Source organism: Bicyclus anynana, chromosome 4 (assembly GCF_947172395.1).
Source record: "Bicyclus anynana chromosome 4, ilBicAnyn1.1, whole genome shotgun sequence".
Lineage (NCBI taxonomy): Eukaryota > Metazoa > Arthropoda > Insecta > Lepidoptera > Nymphalidae > Bicyclus > Bicyclus anynana.
The window spans coordinates 14,050,785-14,067,137 of NC_069086.1; the positions used below are offsets into that span (position 1 = coordinate 14,050,785).

Consider the following 16,353-nt stretch of genomic DNA (forward strand, 5'->3'; position numbering starts at 1 on the left):
GTATTTCAACTGTTTGCGCGTAATCAGGAGCTTTTATCAAAATTTATTACTCCAGCGAAAGATGTCAAGCCACTCGAGTTGCAGGTTGATTTGCTTTCCTAGATCTAAAGGGGCGATCAGTGTTACATTGTATTCTTATCATGACTGAATATAACTGAGTTAGCTAATAACAAAGTTGACATTGAAATGAGTGATGTAACATCGCTTTAACTTTACAGAATGCAGAGGCAGTAAAGACCATTAAAAAGTAATCAATTTTAGTACTCGTATAGTTATACATCAGAATTTACTTACATACTATAAAAGCAGTGCGGTTTATAATTTTATATAACTCAAAGTGAATGACTAGTGTACCGTTCCTTGAGTTTACAATATTATGGTTATATTATATTATATGCATCTATTAGCTAGAACACCTGTTACTTGCTATTAACTTACGTAAGGAAATAGGTTAGTCTATTAAAGCTAATCACCACTTTATTGACTTTAGGTTTGAGTGATGAGATAATGTAACTGTTTCCGGAACGGTATTGCTATATCGGTACTCTATGCAAAACGTATTAAAATATATAACTAGTTTTTTAGTGTGGCCTTAGACCACCTGTGAGAGCAAGACATTCTTAGTCTTATTCTTCGTCGCCATGTTGCATGTAACTTGTACTGTAAGTAATACTGTCTTGCTTATATCTACCACCAAACAACATCTTATTTCGTGTTCGGGTAATGGATACCAGTGAAATTATTGATACTTGTTGCCACAGATTAAGGGTCCCATAATTCGTAGGAGGGCTTATTAGCCCTGCTTAGGCCTCAGGCCAATTGAGTCGCCATGTTGCATGTTCAAGTTCAACAGCTATCTAACATACCCTCCGGGGGGTTTCTCAGGTTCTGTGGGAAGGGTTGTGTTAAATGTATTCTCACATTTCTCAGGGATAAAAAAAATTCAAGACGTTTTCTCAGACCTATGACCCAGACATTGGAAAACACACAAATATTTTTCGGTTCGGTTGGTAATCAAGCCACGGCCGTGGATGCAGAAAGCAGAGTCACTCACTGCGCCACGCGACCGTCATAGGCCTCCCTTATTAAAAGAGAGGGGGTATAGAGTTTTTACGTCCACTGCAGGACATAGGCCTTTTGTAGGGACTTCCAAACATCACGATCCTGAGTCGCCTGCATCCAGCGAATCCCTGCGACTCGTTTGATCTCGTCAGTGGAGGTCGATCAACACTGCACTTTTTAGTGCAGGGTCTCCATCCAGCACCTTAGGACCCCAACGTCAACGTCTCTTTGAACTATGTGCCCCGCTCTCACTAAAGCTTGGCGACTCGTTGAGCTATGTCGGTGACTTTGGTCCTTCTGCGGATCTCTTCATTTCTGATTCATAGCTCGTCCCATCGCCCACTGTGTGACTCTGAGCCTTCTTATGAATTTACTAAATAGTATTTAGATTAAATATGTGTGTTTGTGTTCAGATGCAGCGACAAGCGCGGTGGCCGGTGCGGCGGTCGGCGTGCCGCAGTCCTGGGAGCCCTTCTACTGCGTGTTGCAGCAGGAGAGGCGGACCTTCTCTGCGTACACTAGTGAAGACTTGGCTGTAAGTTTCTTAGCCTCTTTACTCACATATACAGTAGCGTGCACAGTTGCACACTGCACATGGTATTTAACTGGGGCAGCCATTATACGAACATCATTATCATCATTTTATCAGCCGATGGATGTCCAGGACATAGACCTTTTGTAGGGACTTCCAAACATAACGATCTTGAGCCGCCTGCATCCATCGAATCCCTGCCAGTGTTGACGGCAGTCCACCTGCTCGCCTATTTCCTATTTTGGTCTTTATTAGTAACCTATTAAAATAAACAACAAATCAATTGACAAAATGTCATCTTCACACTATGATACAAATTACAAATGTCATCCGGTGCTTACTGGTGGGTATCATATAGTACAAGCAAAGAAAACATAACGAGTATGTAGATGACATTTTGGAGTCACAGTGGAGTAGCTAAATTCGGATAATTTTTTGCGGTGAAAATCACCACGTAGGCACATATGTCTATAGTATAAAACGTTGACTTCAACTGAATTTTTTTTAGAACTAAGTATACCACCACCACCACACCACAGATTCGAACCAGGACCTCGTGAAGACACATAGGCTAACCAACGAGGCAGTCATAACATAAAATGCTTTTCATGAATTAACAATTGAATAATTTTGATAATTAAACTAACATGTTAACAGTTAAACTAACTTGTTAATGTTGTGTACATTGTTAAAACAAGTGATGTCTGAATAGAAGTAAAAGCGCTTATAGGTATTGTTTCATATTTTGTAACCGATCGCACAAAAACCGGACGTGGTAACGCAATTAAATCTGACATCAATAGAGCGTGACGTCTTTAGTAGAGCTGTTTCACCCGATTCGCGAATCTAGGACTCGGTGAGCCAGTTTTCCAAATATTTTTTACGCGATTTGCTCATTCACATGTCAGCAATTACATGTCAATCAATGCAAGGCCGCAACAACCACGAAATAATGATGTTCATAATAACCCCAGAGTGGATTTTTATAAGCTAACCACTGTATGGAACATTAAACAAGGCCATTGTTATTAAATTTTTTTGTCTATAAATTTTAGTTAGACACTTTCGACCAATAGTTCCGCTTTCCTGGATTTTGAGGCAATTTACCTTCTTGTCGAAAGTGATTTTATTACTTGTAAATAGTTTGTAGGTACGTAGGCTTATTATTTATTATAATATTTTTTACGTATTTTTTATTACACATAGGTTTAAAATTTCAGTTAAATAAAAATAAAATCCCAAGCATATTTCGTGCAAGTTTCTTGTTTGGCTCTTTATAAATCCAAAATTTACAAAATATTTAGGATTCAGTTTCTCGTTAGTCAGTTACCTATTGTTTATGTTTTCAAATTTTGTTCTAACAACATAGGCTATTCTGTAACGATATTTTTATAACACGCAAGTGTGAGTTTCGAATTCACCTCTAGTCTCTCTCTGTTTAACACGATACTATAGAATAAGAAAGATAGCGGTGAATTCGAAACTCGCACTTGCGAGTTATACAAGACATCGTTACAGAATAGCCTAGCTGGTCTTGACCTGATAGAAAACATAAATTCATTAAATAAGTACTTTTATAGGGTTTTATATTATAATCTTTATTAATGTCTCATTTGAGAACACTTCGTCGATAAATTTCTTGTGAACTGTGTAGTGGTTAGTTAGTGTGCTCTTTATTGTATTATTACTCTTATTGTAGCTTATTACGCGCTACCTAATGGTAGCAGTAAAAAGCGCATTAAAAAGGGTTTCAAATTACATAGTTTCGTTTTATTGCTTGTTTGTAGAGAAAGCGACTCATTTCGGCACAAGTACTAATAGAGAGCGAGATGACTGCGTGCGAGCACTCTCAGTGTTGCGTAGCGATTCATTTGTGATTATCATCATTACAATAATTATAGAAAAAGGAAACACGTGCGTTACATCACTTCGTAGCGTTATTTCATCTATACTTATAATAGAACTGGTCGAATTCTATACATTAATTCGCAATTTGAGATTTTACTTATACCATTTGTAACGACAAACGTTACCATGGCATAGAGTACTACTAGCGCCATCTAGAATCTATACCTTACTTATAATACGAATTCTGTACATTTTGTACATTCTGTATATATATTGAAGATATTTTGAAAGTTTTTGTTGGGGGGCATTTATAATCGATACTGAAGCTAAAAATATTTTTTGTCTGATTGTATGTCTGTGTTTTTTTGTTATTCGGGCATCACGCTGAAACTACTGAATGAATTCGCGTTCGCATACGATTCCTCGTGAAGTTCCGTATTTTTTTACATTTCCCGGGGGAACCGGGGATTTTATCGGGATGAACATTAACTTAAGTGTTAATACTATGATATATTTTATCACATGCAAACATACACACACATAAACTTTCGCCTATATTATGTGTGTGATAGCGGAGACCCGCCATTTCGTTTACGTGAAATAGAATTTGTCAGTTTTAGTTCACCATATGTTGATCAGTAATCTCCTTTATTTTCAGTGAAACTCCTATAAAATTCGGTTTAGCTTTTTCAAATATTAGCCTGGACAAAAATACAGACAGACAGACAATTAAAAATGGTTGTTTGCGTTTTAATACGGTGTAAAAAAAATAATGGCACTTTAACAAAACACAGGCAAACTATATGTTACATATTGATTTAAATATAGGTAAATATTAATTGTAATAATTTCAAAGTACCTACGTAAGATACGTTTTCCTAATAAGTCACATAAATACTTATCATGTAGGAACTTTAATGGGAAGCCTTGACCGTATTTAAGGATAAAGATATTATAGTATTTACTAACCCAGAGATAGATTGTATAGTGTATAGCAATTTAAAACTAAAGCTTTTTACGTAGATAATTACGAAAGCTAATAGTATCGTAGGACGGCAGTTGTGTCGAAAATGTAATTACATAAAACGTAAATGTGAGAAAATGTTAGCACGACGAAGGTCAATGTTCTGTTTGGTTCATTTTATCGTTACAGGTTCTTAGTAGGTATCTATCTTTGTGAAGAGAAGTATGTGCCTACTTAAAACATCTCCGGCAATACAAACACAATCGCCCGTAGTGTAGGCGTTTGCGCCGGTTTTCTGCATAAATCAAAACGGACCGTTCAGCCCTCTTTGCTCACTTTATGCAAAATACCTAAAAGCATACAAGCATATTCGTATATATAATAATACTAGCGGACCCGCTTTAAGCTTCGCTTTGACTTATGATGCACTTCTTCCCTATCGCTACCCTGCTTCTACCCTACTCCTACCCTTCCCCTACATTACCTCTACCGTACCTCAACCCTACCCCTACCCTAGTCATACCCTACTTTTACCCTACCCCTAGGATTTAGGGGTTTGAAACATAGATGTTGGCCTATTCTCATAGATACCGGATAAGCACAAAAAATTTCATCAAAATCGGTCAAGCCGTTTCGGAGGAGTATGGCAACGAAAACTGTGACACGAGAATTTTATATATTAGATAGATGAGTTTTGTTTTGACGAAACTGTGAGTCTCGTTTTTCAAGTTATTGCATAGCTTTTATCGCGGCGACCGATTCAAGAAATTTCGTAACGAAAATAAGCCTAACACCCAAACCGTGCATTAAGTGAGTCAAGTTAACACATTTCGACGTTGTCATATCGATTCAACTGGACAAATGGTGTGAAACTAAGGGGAAAACTTATTAAACCTAAGTTCGATTCCAGTTCACCAGCCAGTAAAAGAATTTTCAAAATCCAGGGATTATTTTCTACAACATTTAACTCTTTATAATATTAGTAAAGACAAATGTTACATCTATTCGGTGCTCAGTAAAAGAAGGACAAATAACTAAAAATAAGTTTGAGGTTATAAAGTTTTTTGGGAAAATGTTTGTTATAAAGTTAAACGACTAAAACTTAAACAAGAATAACTTGTATTGAGATTAATTCAGTTGGGAGACCATTCATTATTCCTATTTAGTAATCAATATCAGTAACGCCTATAGAATAATATGCAAAGTGCGTTTTGCGTTGACGCGTTGATGTCTGTTTATAGACTGTAGAATTGTAGATATACCCATGATAGTGTACTGTACTGTAGGTACGTATGTATTTTGTGGTACCTCCAACATTTCAGTAGTGTGCATTTTAAGAAATTAAATATCACGTGTCTCAAACGGTGAAGGAAAACATCCTGAGCAAACGTGCATACCTGAGAATTTTCTTAATTCTCTACTTGTGTAGAGTCTGCCAATTCACATTGGGCCAGCGTGGTGGACTATTGGCCTAACACCTCTCATTCTGAAAGGGGTTTAAAGATATTAATTTCAGTTATGAGTTGAGATAAAAAGTTCAGTTATGAGTTGTCATTGTCTGTTGTCTGGCGAATATTATCATGAAAAAGGTAAAAAGTTACGCTAAAGTTGTTAGTTTACCATATCGGACTGCTTTTTCGCTTAATAGGTATCAGGTCACAGGTGAGGTCGCGGTCAAGGGCTAACTTGTCATTGAATAAAAAAAGAAAATATTTTCAGAAAGCTGGTGAAACCCATTGTTGAACCATATTTGTAGTTTTTGTGAACAGTTTTTAAAATATTAAAAAACACGAGAAGCCATTTTAAAAAAAATACTGATGCGACGCTTTACTGAATGTATTAGTTTTTTAATTTGTATATGGAATGGCTGCATCACTGCCGCGTTCCGTTCGCTCTATCTGCCTATTATTCTTTAATCTGTGGAAGACATGCATGGATGAAAGTCTAAACGTTTGTTACCCGCTACCATAGTCACCATGGTCCGAAGTTCTGAACTTCATAGTTGCCTACCGTACCTACTACTTACCTATGGTATGAGTATTTAGCTGTCATTAAATGACGTGAGTCTGGCTGTTACACACACGCTTTAAAAATATTGTCCATTGTCACCACTTAGAATTTTGAGAGGTGGCACTCGATGTTTCCTATTATGAAATTGTCACAATCATTGAGCTATTAGAAGGTACAAAATGGAAGAATTATAGTATGCGCGTTATCATCTGAGTCGTCCGGTCATAAAAGTCAAAAAAGATAGGAATGTGCAGCGCGCCTACCTGCGCACCCTAATTATCGATAAACGGCTACCTGCGCACGTGCTAATGATGAGTCAATAATGATTTGGACGATTCTGATTGGTCGGTTTCTAATGTAATTGCATTGCGTATTTTTTTTGCTATAAATGTGTTTACTGCAATTAAATAAATACATTCATGTGTTACTCGTTGCGCACTATGGATACTTTATTTTCTAACGTTGATCTGAAGAAATTACATGGCGATATTAGCCCTCAAGCTCGAACACTGATTCACAACGTATTCCTGTTTCTCAATGAATTGAAAAGTGATCCGAATAAAGTGGCTTCTCTAAATTTCAACAAACCACGTGAAATGGCCGCATTTGTTTGTGGTGTGAGCAGAGCGACAGTGGACCGAATCAAGACGGAAGTATCACAATCAGGCAGTACCTGTATACCAAGAACAAATTTATTTTTATATTATTAACTAAATTTTATTTAGTTAATAATTATATAATATGAAATATGTATTATATTAAATCAAATATTGTTAATTTTTTTAATTTTGTGAACAAGATACGATAATAAACTTTACTTATCGATAATATGTCTTTCATTGTTACACCCTTCACTAGACGGCTCCATAAGACCCATAAGTGCAAGCGAGATAGATATAGAGAAATGATTTATGGCCCTAAGACTCAGTTGTTAACGCGCGTACTATAATCTATTTACATAATATACGAGTATCTGTCGGCATTAGGTTGACATCAGAAGCGGATTTAAAGGGCAAAACACTTTTATTGACTGAAAGTCTGTCAGGTCTAACAATTTTCACCAAGAATGTTACCAATAAACCCTCGACTGACAGAGAATAACCTTGAATGAAGTCCCGGATTTGTGACCGAAGTATGTAGGGTTAAAGACGTAGGGTCTGTTAAAGCTTGTTAACATTCCCCATCTCCACTCAAATCATTCTCGCCGCCTATACCAAAATAATTCATAAAGGATTATCCAAATTAAAGGTGTGGACGGATCGAAAGTCACGACAAGAACGAGCTAGGCCACCCGAGCGGCTTACCACTGCTGCCCACCTAACTCACGGAACATTTCGTATACTATCTCGGCTCATGACGACATTAGCCGACCTATCGATTGAATCACTCGCGTCGACATATAATATTAATTATATATGTATATTGTACCTAACAACCAAGTTAAATGATACATTAATATTGAATCAGTAAATAGGTAGATTCAGTAAGAAGCTTTGATGTTTAGGTACTAAATACCTAAATATTAAAGAGATTTGCTAAAGTTTAAATTACCATAAAATTTCAAGGAATTTCCTGTGATTATGTCTTATAAGAAGTCTTTATAATTAGAATCGGAATTTGAAATCCATTTAAAAGGAACAACGAGCTATTCAACCTGCTTGCATTAAACCCCAAGTGCGTAAAGCGAATGTAAATTGGAAACCAGTCCAGTATTTACCCACTATCTTATCGCACTTCGAAGGAATAGCACTCCTATCGTTTAATGGGTATTGGAGAAGTGCTAGTAGAATTAATGGTGTGCATTACCACTATTGTATGTTAAGTCAGCCTGATAATCCGAATTTAGATTCTACACGTTGTAAGATATAAAGTTTAATTATTTAAGTACGTTTTTAGATTTATATCCGTACTACTCGTAGCTAAAAATAAAATAAAATAAATAAATAAAACAGACTTTATTATTGAAGATTTTGAACAATTAAATGATGTCCCTCATTGTGCCTCATGGCAAAGGCCTCCTCCAGATACCGCTAGCTAGTCCAGAGCTACTCTTCTCCAGAATGAGCCAGCTGTAAGCTTCAGCTCGTCTTCCCATCGTCTATGCTGCCGTCCCTTTTTCTGTCACCCATTGCGAGAGCACTCGTAGCTATGTGCATTTTAATAAAATAAATATCACGTGTCTCAATCGGTAAAGGAAAAACATCGTGAGGAAACCTGCGTACATGAGAATTTTCTTAATTTTCTACGTGTGTGAAGTCTGCCGATCCACACTGGGCTAGCGTGGTGGACTATTGGCCTAACCCCTCACATTCTGAGAGGAGATTCGTGCTCAAAATTGAGCCTAATATGGGTTGTTAATGTTAATCTACATTTAGTTTGATATAGTTGTCTATAATCTATCGTTTACATAAAGTTAGTTGTAGATTTGCATAATAATGTACTTATATACTCTTTTGTAGCGGTTGTAATGTTAAACCACGTAATTAAGAAACGCTAGAGCGCTCGCTTGTACTTTGTAGTTTTACCTATATTATACACGCAATAATTATAAATTAAAATAAAATTATCGAATAATTGGGAATTACTTTTTAACATAATGCATATTAATTAAGCAAAGAGGGAAGTAGATTAAATAAATTTAATAAAAAAAATAATCATTTAATACTCATCGGGCGCAATTTTAAGGTAACCTAAGTTTTTATTTTTAAGCAACCTAAGTATTTGCAATGTGTCAATGTGAATATTTTCTTTCTCTTACTATAATAAATGTCGGTTTAATCCTTAACTCAAACCTTAAGGTTGAATATGCTCTAATATTTGGGATTTTATTGAATATTGGACTAAATTCAAATATATCCCCTAAATAATTATAAAACTGTCAAAGCAAAATTGGCCAGCTTTTAAATGAAATTTTCTACATGATAGTGCGTCCTTTTATTATAAGAGGTAAATGATACACGCTCATTCCGCGAAGTTAAATTCTTCACTGAAGATATAAAAATCAAAACAATGAAATTGCAGTAGGTTATACAATTTGCGAAACCGTAAACGTTGTCTCTACCACTTTGTAACAAATAAAATATTGTTGCAAAATAAATTAATTGTAGATCAAAGATACAGACACCAAAAAAGCGGACAAAAAACATACGGAATTCGACGGTTGGTTACTAAGCAATGAGTATGTATGTAGCATCTAAGTTTAGTTGTACTTAATTAAATCATTAGGCTATCTATAAATCCAACCTGCAACAACAACCTGTATATTCAAATATAATAAACATAAACTTTAAATGGAAATTTTTGGAAATCCTCTGACATCCTCACATTCACAGAAACCGAAATCCTTGTCATTATAGAAAACCGCCGATATCTCCGGACTGGCCTATCGGATCTTCTTCGTATAACCATTTTGATGACGTCAGCTTTCAACGTCGAACTATATAACACCTTTGTTTTTTACGTCGGGGTTTAAAAGGATTCTTTTAAAATTAACAATTACGATACTTGGTTACGAAGGCTTTTGTCATAAAATTTGTCTTCGCGGCCATGAATTTTGAAAGGCGATCGATCGGTGATAAAATCAATTTTTAATGTTTTTATTTTACAAAGAACAATTAATATTCAATGAATATTTATAATGTCGTTTATAAAACCCAAATTACACGAGTATGTTATGTTCATTTTATAATGAAATTTTAAAATACTAGTCTGATTACACGTTTTATATTAGTTTCACTTTTTTTTTCAGGTTTTAGATTAGATGAAATTTTGCACACGCTCTGTGTTTTGCTGTCAGGAATATGAAAAAAAAGTCATGTGACTTAAATACAATATGTGTAACTTTTAGTGCATGCGAAAAGCGCGTTTTAGTTTTTTTAAACTATTTAATTATAAAATCTTTCGTACTTAAGTGTTGCAATTTTTTATAAAATGTCTCCACTATAATTTTCAAATAAATATGTTCCCCCATAAATCCTCATACAAACGTAGATTTTATTGTTTATTTTTATATTTATGTACAGTGGTAGTTCATTTGAAGTCGCTGTACAATCTTTATTATAACCAGTACCTGTTTGTGTCTTAATTAGTTTTTGATTATTTGCATAACTAATTAATGAAATCTATTTTATTGTTACACGCTACCCGACAGTCATTTCCGGGCTTCTATATGGACTATAAGGTAAGAAGTGAGTGGTTATGTTTGTGTTTGTTATTGTATGTATTTGTATAGTATACGTTTTGTGATAAATGTGCACGGACTTTTCAGTGCCGATACCTTTGCAATAAACCTGTGGTACATGACGTTAATATTGTGTGCGTGAAGTTTTTGAAATTGTGCAATTTAAATTAATAATCATTTAATTGCATTTTTCATCACTAGTCTAATTAAGGTCTCAGTCATATACACGGTATTACTTTCTCATGTGTATAAAAGAAGTATACTATTGAGGTACCATTTGAAATATATACCTAGAGATAGATATCAAATAGATAGCAGATAAATAGCAGACAGAGCGCAAAAACTAATACATTCTCGAGTCAGTACTACATAAAGCGTCGAATCAGTAATTATCAGTATTATTCAAGAAAAAAGGCGTCTTTTGTTTTAAATATTTTAAAAACTGTTTACAAAAACTAAAGAAATGAGATAGAGTATTTTTTATAGGTAATTATTTATTATTATTCTATTATAATATTAATTTACGTAATTGTAGTCAGTGTTAAATCGTGAAATACAAATTATGAAAAAAGTTTGTATATAAGGATGTCAAGGAGACGCGTGAAGTTTTTTTCAGGTAAACATAAACGATCTAGTTAATATAAATAAATTAAAAAGAAAACTTGTATAGAATATCGTTAGAGTACCTTGTTTATTATATTTTATTTATTATTTTATTTATTTATTTTAATTCTTTATTGCACACAAATAAGATACAAAAAAGAAAAGAGAAAAAAATTTTAGTTATTATAGTTTATTTATCGTTGTTGTTTATTATAGTTTATTTATCGTTTGAATACCTTGTTTATTATAGTTTATTTATCGTTTGAATACCTTGTTAAATATAAATGTATGAAGTGTTTTATTGAGTGCGCTTGTTGTTTGGGAATGACATGTGCTCCAGTTTTCTTTTATAGACTTGATTGTAATAACTATAACTCTTCGTTGCGTGTCATGACCGTTTCTTTGATCCGGTATTGTGTCCGTATTTCAAAATCCAAGCCTATAATTGTAATGTTACGTCCAACATTTCGTCTATCCACCTGTCATAGATTAACTGTTCTAAGTTTATTGTCTTACTAATGGACGCACGCGACTTCGTCCGCGTGAAATTCAAAACAATAAATTGTTCCGGGGTTAAAAGTAGCCTATGTGTTAATCCAGAGTAGAATCTATTTTCATTCCAAATTTCAGCCAAATCGCTTCAGTAGTCGCAACGCAAAGGAGGAACAAACATACATACTTACACACACTTAACTTTCGTCTTTATAATATTAGTGTGATATACTTTGTTGTCTAATTGTTGGTATTGTAACTGTTTTGAGATGTTTATGTATTTTTGTTATTACTTGCATATTTTTTGTATTGTAACTACAAAAAATATGCAAGTAATGCTTGTAGAAAAACAACTGTTAAGATTCAGAGGGATATTGAAATAATATTCACTGGTGATCTTCAATACTATGTATTGAAGATTACAAGTATTAGAGTTGAGTCACGTGACTATTTTTTTCTTATTCCTGACAGCAAACCCAATCATTTGATATCCATATCATGGGGGTGGATTTCAAACAGCCAGTCCACCATCTTGGGGTGGCCGCCATATTGTATTTGTAATGACGTTTCTTAGTTAGTCATGCATTGTCACCAGAACACAGAGCGTGTGCAAAATTTCATTCTAATCGAAGACCAGGAAGTGTGTCAAACTGAGATTCCAAGATTTTCTTACATACATAGTCACAAGTAAACCTATTTAAAGCGTGTAAAAATAACATCGTCGAACTTACTAGGAATAGAAGTTTTTTTTATAATTACGTCATAAATTATACTAATTCTGTGATAACGTGCGAATTAGTTCATTTGTTCTATTGTTTTAAATACTTTATATTATGCTTAAGTTTAGTCATTGTTTTTTGTGTAACAAACTAGATACTCGTAATTGTGAAGTTGTTTTCAAGTGCTCTATTTAAATATAAATTACTAGGAGAACCTCGCAGTTTAACAGAGTTTTTACAGAGAAGCCCATTCCAGTGGAAATATTTGGATAAATTACCTATTGTACCCGGGGATAGTGTAGCTTCCCAACACTTTCAAATCGCTTTATTAGTTTCGGAGCCTATTCAATGCAAACAAACAAACAAGCAAATCTTTCCTCATTATAATATTAGTATAATTAGCACCCGGAGATAGTGTAACTTCTGAACAGATTGACTTTTTCAAATCGGTTCAGTAGTTTCGGAGTCTATTCTATGCAAACAAACAAACAAGCAAATCTTTTCAAAAACTAAAATATTAGTATAGATTATTACTTTTAAAACTTAAAAGCTACTAAAAAAGTACTTTACGCAATTAAATTATTCTGTGGGTCCAGAATTTTATTGTTCCATACAATGATAATTTTTTTACTTTTTTTAGATTAACATCATTGGTTCCATAGCGAATTATATTTTTAGTAAGGTACTTACATGGTGAGTTGCAGGGTGTAGTTTTTACTTAACTTTATCTATATGTATGACTATATGTTTACAAACTGAATGCAATGTTTACATAGAGACATAAACTAAGGTTAGGTATGTATTGCACGACGGTTATCCATATTCTTGGAAATGTTGTAGCGGTTATAAGCCAAGGAAACACATTGGCTGATGTCAACTGACCATATGTGCATAATGGGTTTGGTAGGTATTAAATATATAGTTTGTGGGTTAATTTCTATTGAATTTATGCTTTTCCTTATTTTGTTGACTAATCAAGCAAAATGGTGCTGTGGTTATCATATTGAAATTAAATGTCGAGTCATTTTTTTTCCAAAGATGCTCCGTTTTCAGAGTGAGACCAGCTTTAAAGGTATTTTGTGCAATCTAAGAGAAAGAAGAATATATTTGGTGAGGTATTCGTGAAAAATAGGAAATTTATCATATTCCATGTAGATACGTAGGTATCTACCATGATTAAAAGTTTAGAAAATTATCTAGGCCGTGCTCTTCATTAATGAGATGGTATTTTAAAGTGATAACTTATTTTGGGAGAGTAAACCGCTTCGTAACGAAACGCGTTACGGCACCACTCTGTCTCGCTTTTCTTTCTCTCACGCATATGGCAGCAGGTCAGTCGAGCGTCCCGAGACGTTCACATTTTTGTCTAAAAAATATCCTCAGCCTGAAAAATATTATAAAATAATTCGGTCTAGATCCAAAAATTGTCCGAGTCGCGCTCCCAACTTACTGAGCTATGTGTCGCAAAAAACTCGTAGAAATAAATCAAATAGCTTCCTACTATACGTAGTGTTAATAATGTGTCATTGAACTTAGTGCATGATTATTACAACAAAACAAACATAATGTAAAAGTTAGTTTGATGGCCTCTGTGACGCAATAAAATGCGCGGTGGATTTACAAGACGGAGGTCCTGGGTTCGATCCCCGGCTAGACCGATTTAAATCTTCTTAATTGGTCCAGGTCTGGCTGGTGGGAAGCTTCGGCCGTGACTAGTTACCACCCTACCGGCAAAAACAAAACTTCAAGCGATTTAGCGTTCCGGTGCGATGTCGTGTAGAACCCGAAAAGGGTGTGGATTTTCATCCTCCTTCTAACTTGTCATGGATGAAAATCCACACCCTTTCACAATACCCTTTCATAATCACTTACCATCAGGTGAGATTGTAGTCAAGGGCTAACTTATTTTACTTAAGTTATAAAAATGGGAATTGCAGTATATACTCAAAGAAGTCTCCAGGTTTATACAAAGTTAACTGATAGACATAATATAATAATTCATCATAGCCGGATGTTGAGCGTTGAGTTTGAAAAAACACTTTCTGTATTACAACAAATGCCTATAGTGACTCATATAAAAATAAAGTAAAACAACATTTGCTATAGACGAGTAGGTATACTGTGATTCCCCAACAATAACCGGACCACACACGAGTGTTTTGAAAACCTCAATAAAATTTTCAGAGCTCGTCCATATGGTGTGATTTTGTTAGACATAAATAGTATAGCGAATGACGTGTTCCTTGCATACATAGCTAATTAAAAGAGAAGTAGGTCTTGTCTGTCAGTGACTACTAATATTTTAAGCATGCGAATCGCGAGTTCAAAACAGTTTTTCATGCGATCTTATTTTATTTTATTATATTAATTATTTTTTTTTAAACTTTATCGCACATGCAAGAACACAATCAATCATATACATAGGTATACACTTAAGCAAGAAAACTTAGTAACACTTATATAGTAAACCATATTTTTCAGTATAGTGAATGGTTTCTTTGAATAAAAAAAATGTTCTCTAACTCTACTCTACTCTAAAAAACTCTATCTGCATTTCATATTCTAAATTGATTTCGATGAGACTGAGAAATGTTATTGTGTTGTACTAAAAAATATCCTTGTTTCTATAAATGACAATAAATGCTACACGCAAGAAATCGCATGTATTTGACAACCCTAAGAATTTCTAAAGCGATGAGCACATTGTAGCGACTACTGATGCGTTCATCCTCGTCATAGTCAAACTTAGAAAGCACTTTGAGTTCAGTTTGGTTTAGAAAATGACGCAACGTTTTCTGTAAGGTACATATTTATGTATTACTAGCGAAGGTCCGCGTGGAATTAAATTTTTCACAAATCCCACGGGAACCATGGATATTTTCGGGATGAAAAGTAGCCTTTGTAGTAATCCAGAGTGATCCTCCAAATTCCAGCTAAATCGCTTCAGTAGCCGCAGCGTAAAGGAGGAACAAACATACACACGAGCAAACTTTTGCCTTTATAATATTAGTGTGATGTGAAATGAAATTCTTAATATATAGTTTAAGTTACAATCCTCAACATATGGTTTAATCAAAATTAAAATGACAGTTGTAATTTTAAAAAGGAAAGTAAACTTTGTAACTAGCGATATTCATCAAATATTATTCCAAGATAAGAGTGACCTTACCTTACAAGTTGTACACTTAATAATATCCCGTTTGGAAACGATTTATCATTCTACTCTGCGTGAATGTTTACAAAATGACTCTGACTCACTGACTCTGACTGTGTCGGTGAACTTGCCGTCATCATTGGCAACACGCAGTTGGCTACCGAATTGATTCCGACAAGGGTATTATCGATTGTATAACTTAGTAGCAGAAACTCGCGGTTTCACCCGCGGCATTATTACTGTATACGTTTTATAATAATTATTATTCCTAGTATAAAGCGGATACATTACCAAATATACCACAAATAATGTTTGATATTACGTTCATGTTAAAATTTTAATATGTAGTTCTAAGTACGTAGCTAAAATAGGTGTATTTGTTATTAGTATGTTTCGTGTCATGTTGACTGTATGTTAGTTGTAAAAACATGCATGTGTATATTTATATTTCTGTTTAATATATAGAATTTTGAAAAACAAAAACAAACCCGCGTAGTTTCCATTCCCGTATTAATACAGGGGATAAAAATATATAGCCTATAGCGCTCGGGGATAGTGTAAATGATAAAAAGTAACTGACACCTCAACACATTTAAGTATTCTGGCTTGCGTATTGTTTATGAATAAATGTAAGATGTTTAGTCACTTTTCCTTGCGTTCGTTAGACGTGATTGAAAGGAGGCATAATTGGTCCGCAACTTTAAACGCATCAATGTAGTCAAAGCTTAAGAGTCATTGTACTTCGGTTTATTAATAGGGTTCTAACTTCTCAGAGTAGATAGGTACATG

General features: G+C 34.5%; 1 protein-coding gene across 5 annotated transcripts in view; it reads left to right on the top strand.

Annotated features, from left to right (window-relative positions):
* The window catches only part of LOC112054536 (ras GTPase-activating protein raskol), a 230,303-nt gene that overhangs the window by 68,328 nt on the left and 145,622 nt on the right, over positions 1-16,353 (top strand). For all 5 annotated transcript variants that reach the window (XM_052881290.1, XM_052881291.1, XM_052881287.1 and 2 more), the window contains exon 3: positions 1,476-1,597. In XM_052881290.1, the coding sequence (XP_052737250.1) occupies positions 1,476-1,597 (122 nt within the window). The remainder of the gene's footprint in view (positions 1-1,475; positions 1,598-16,353) is intronic.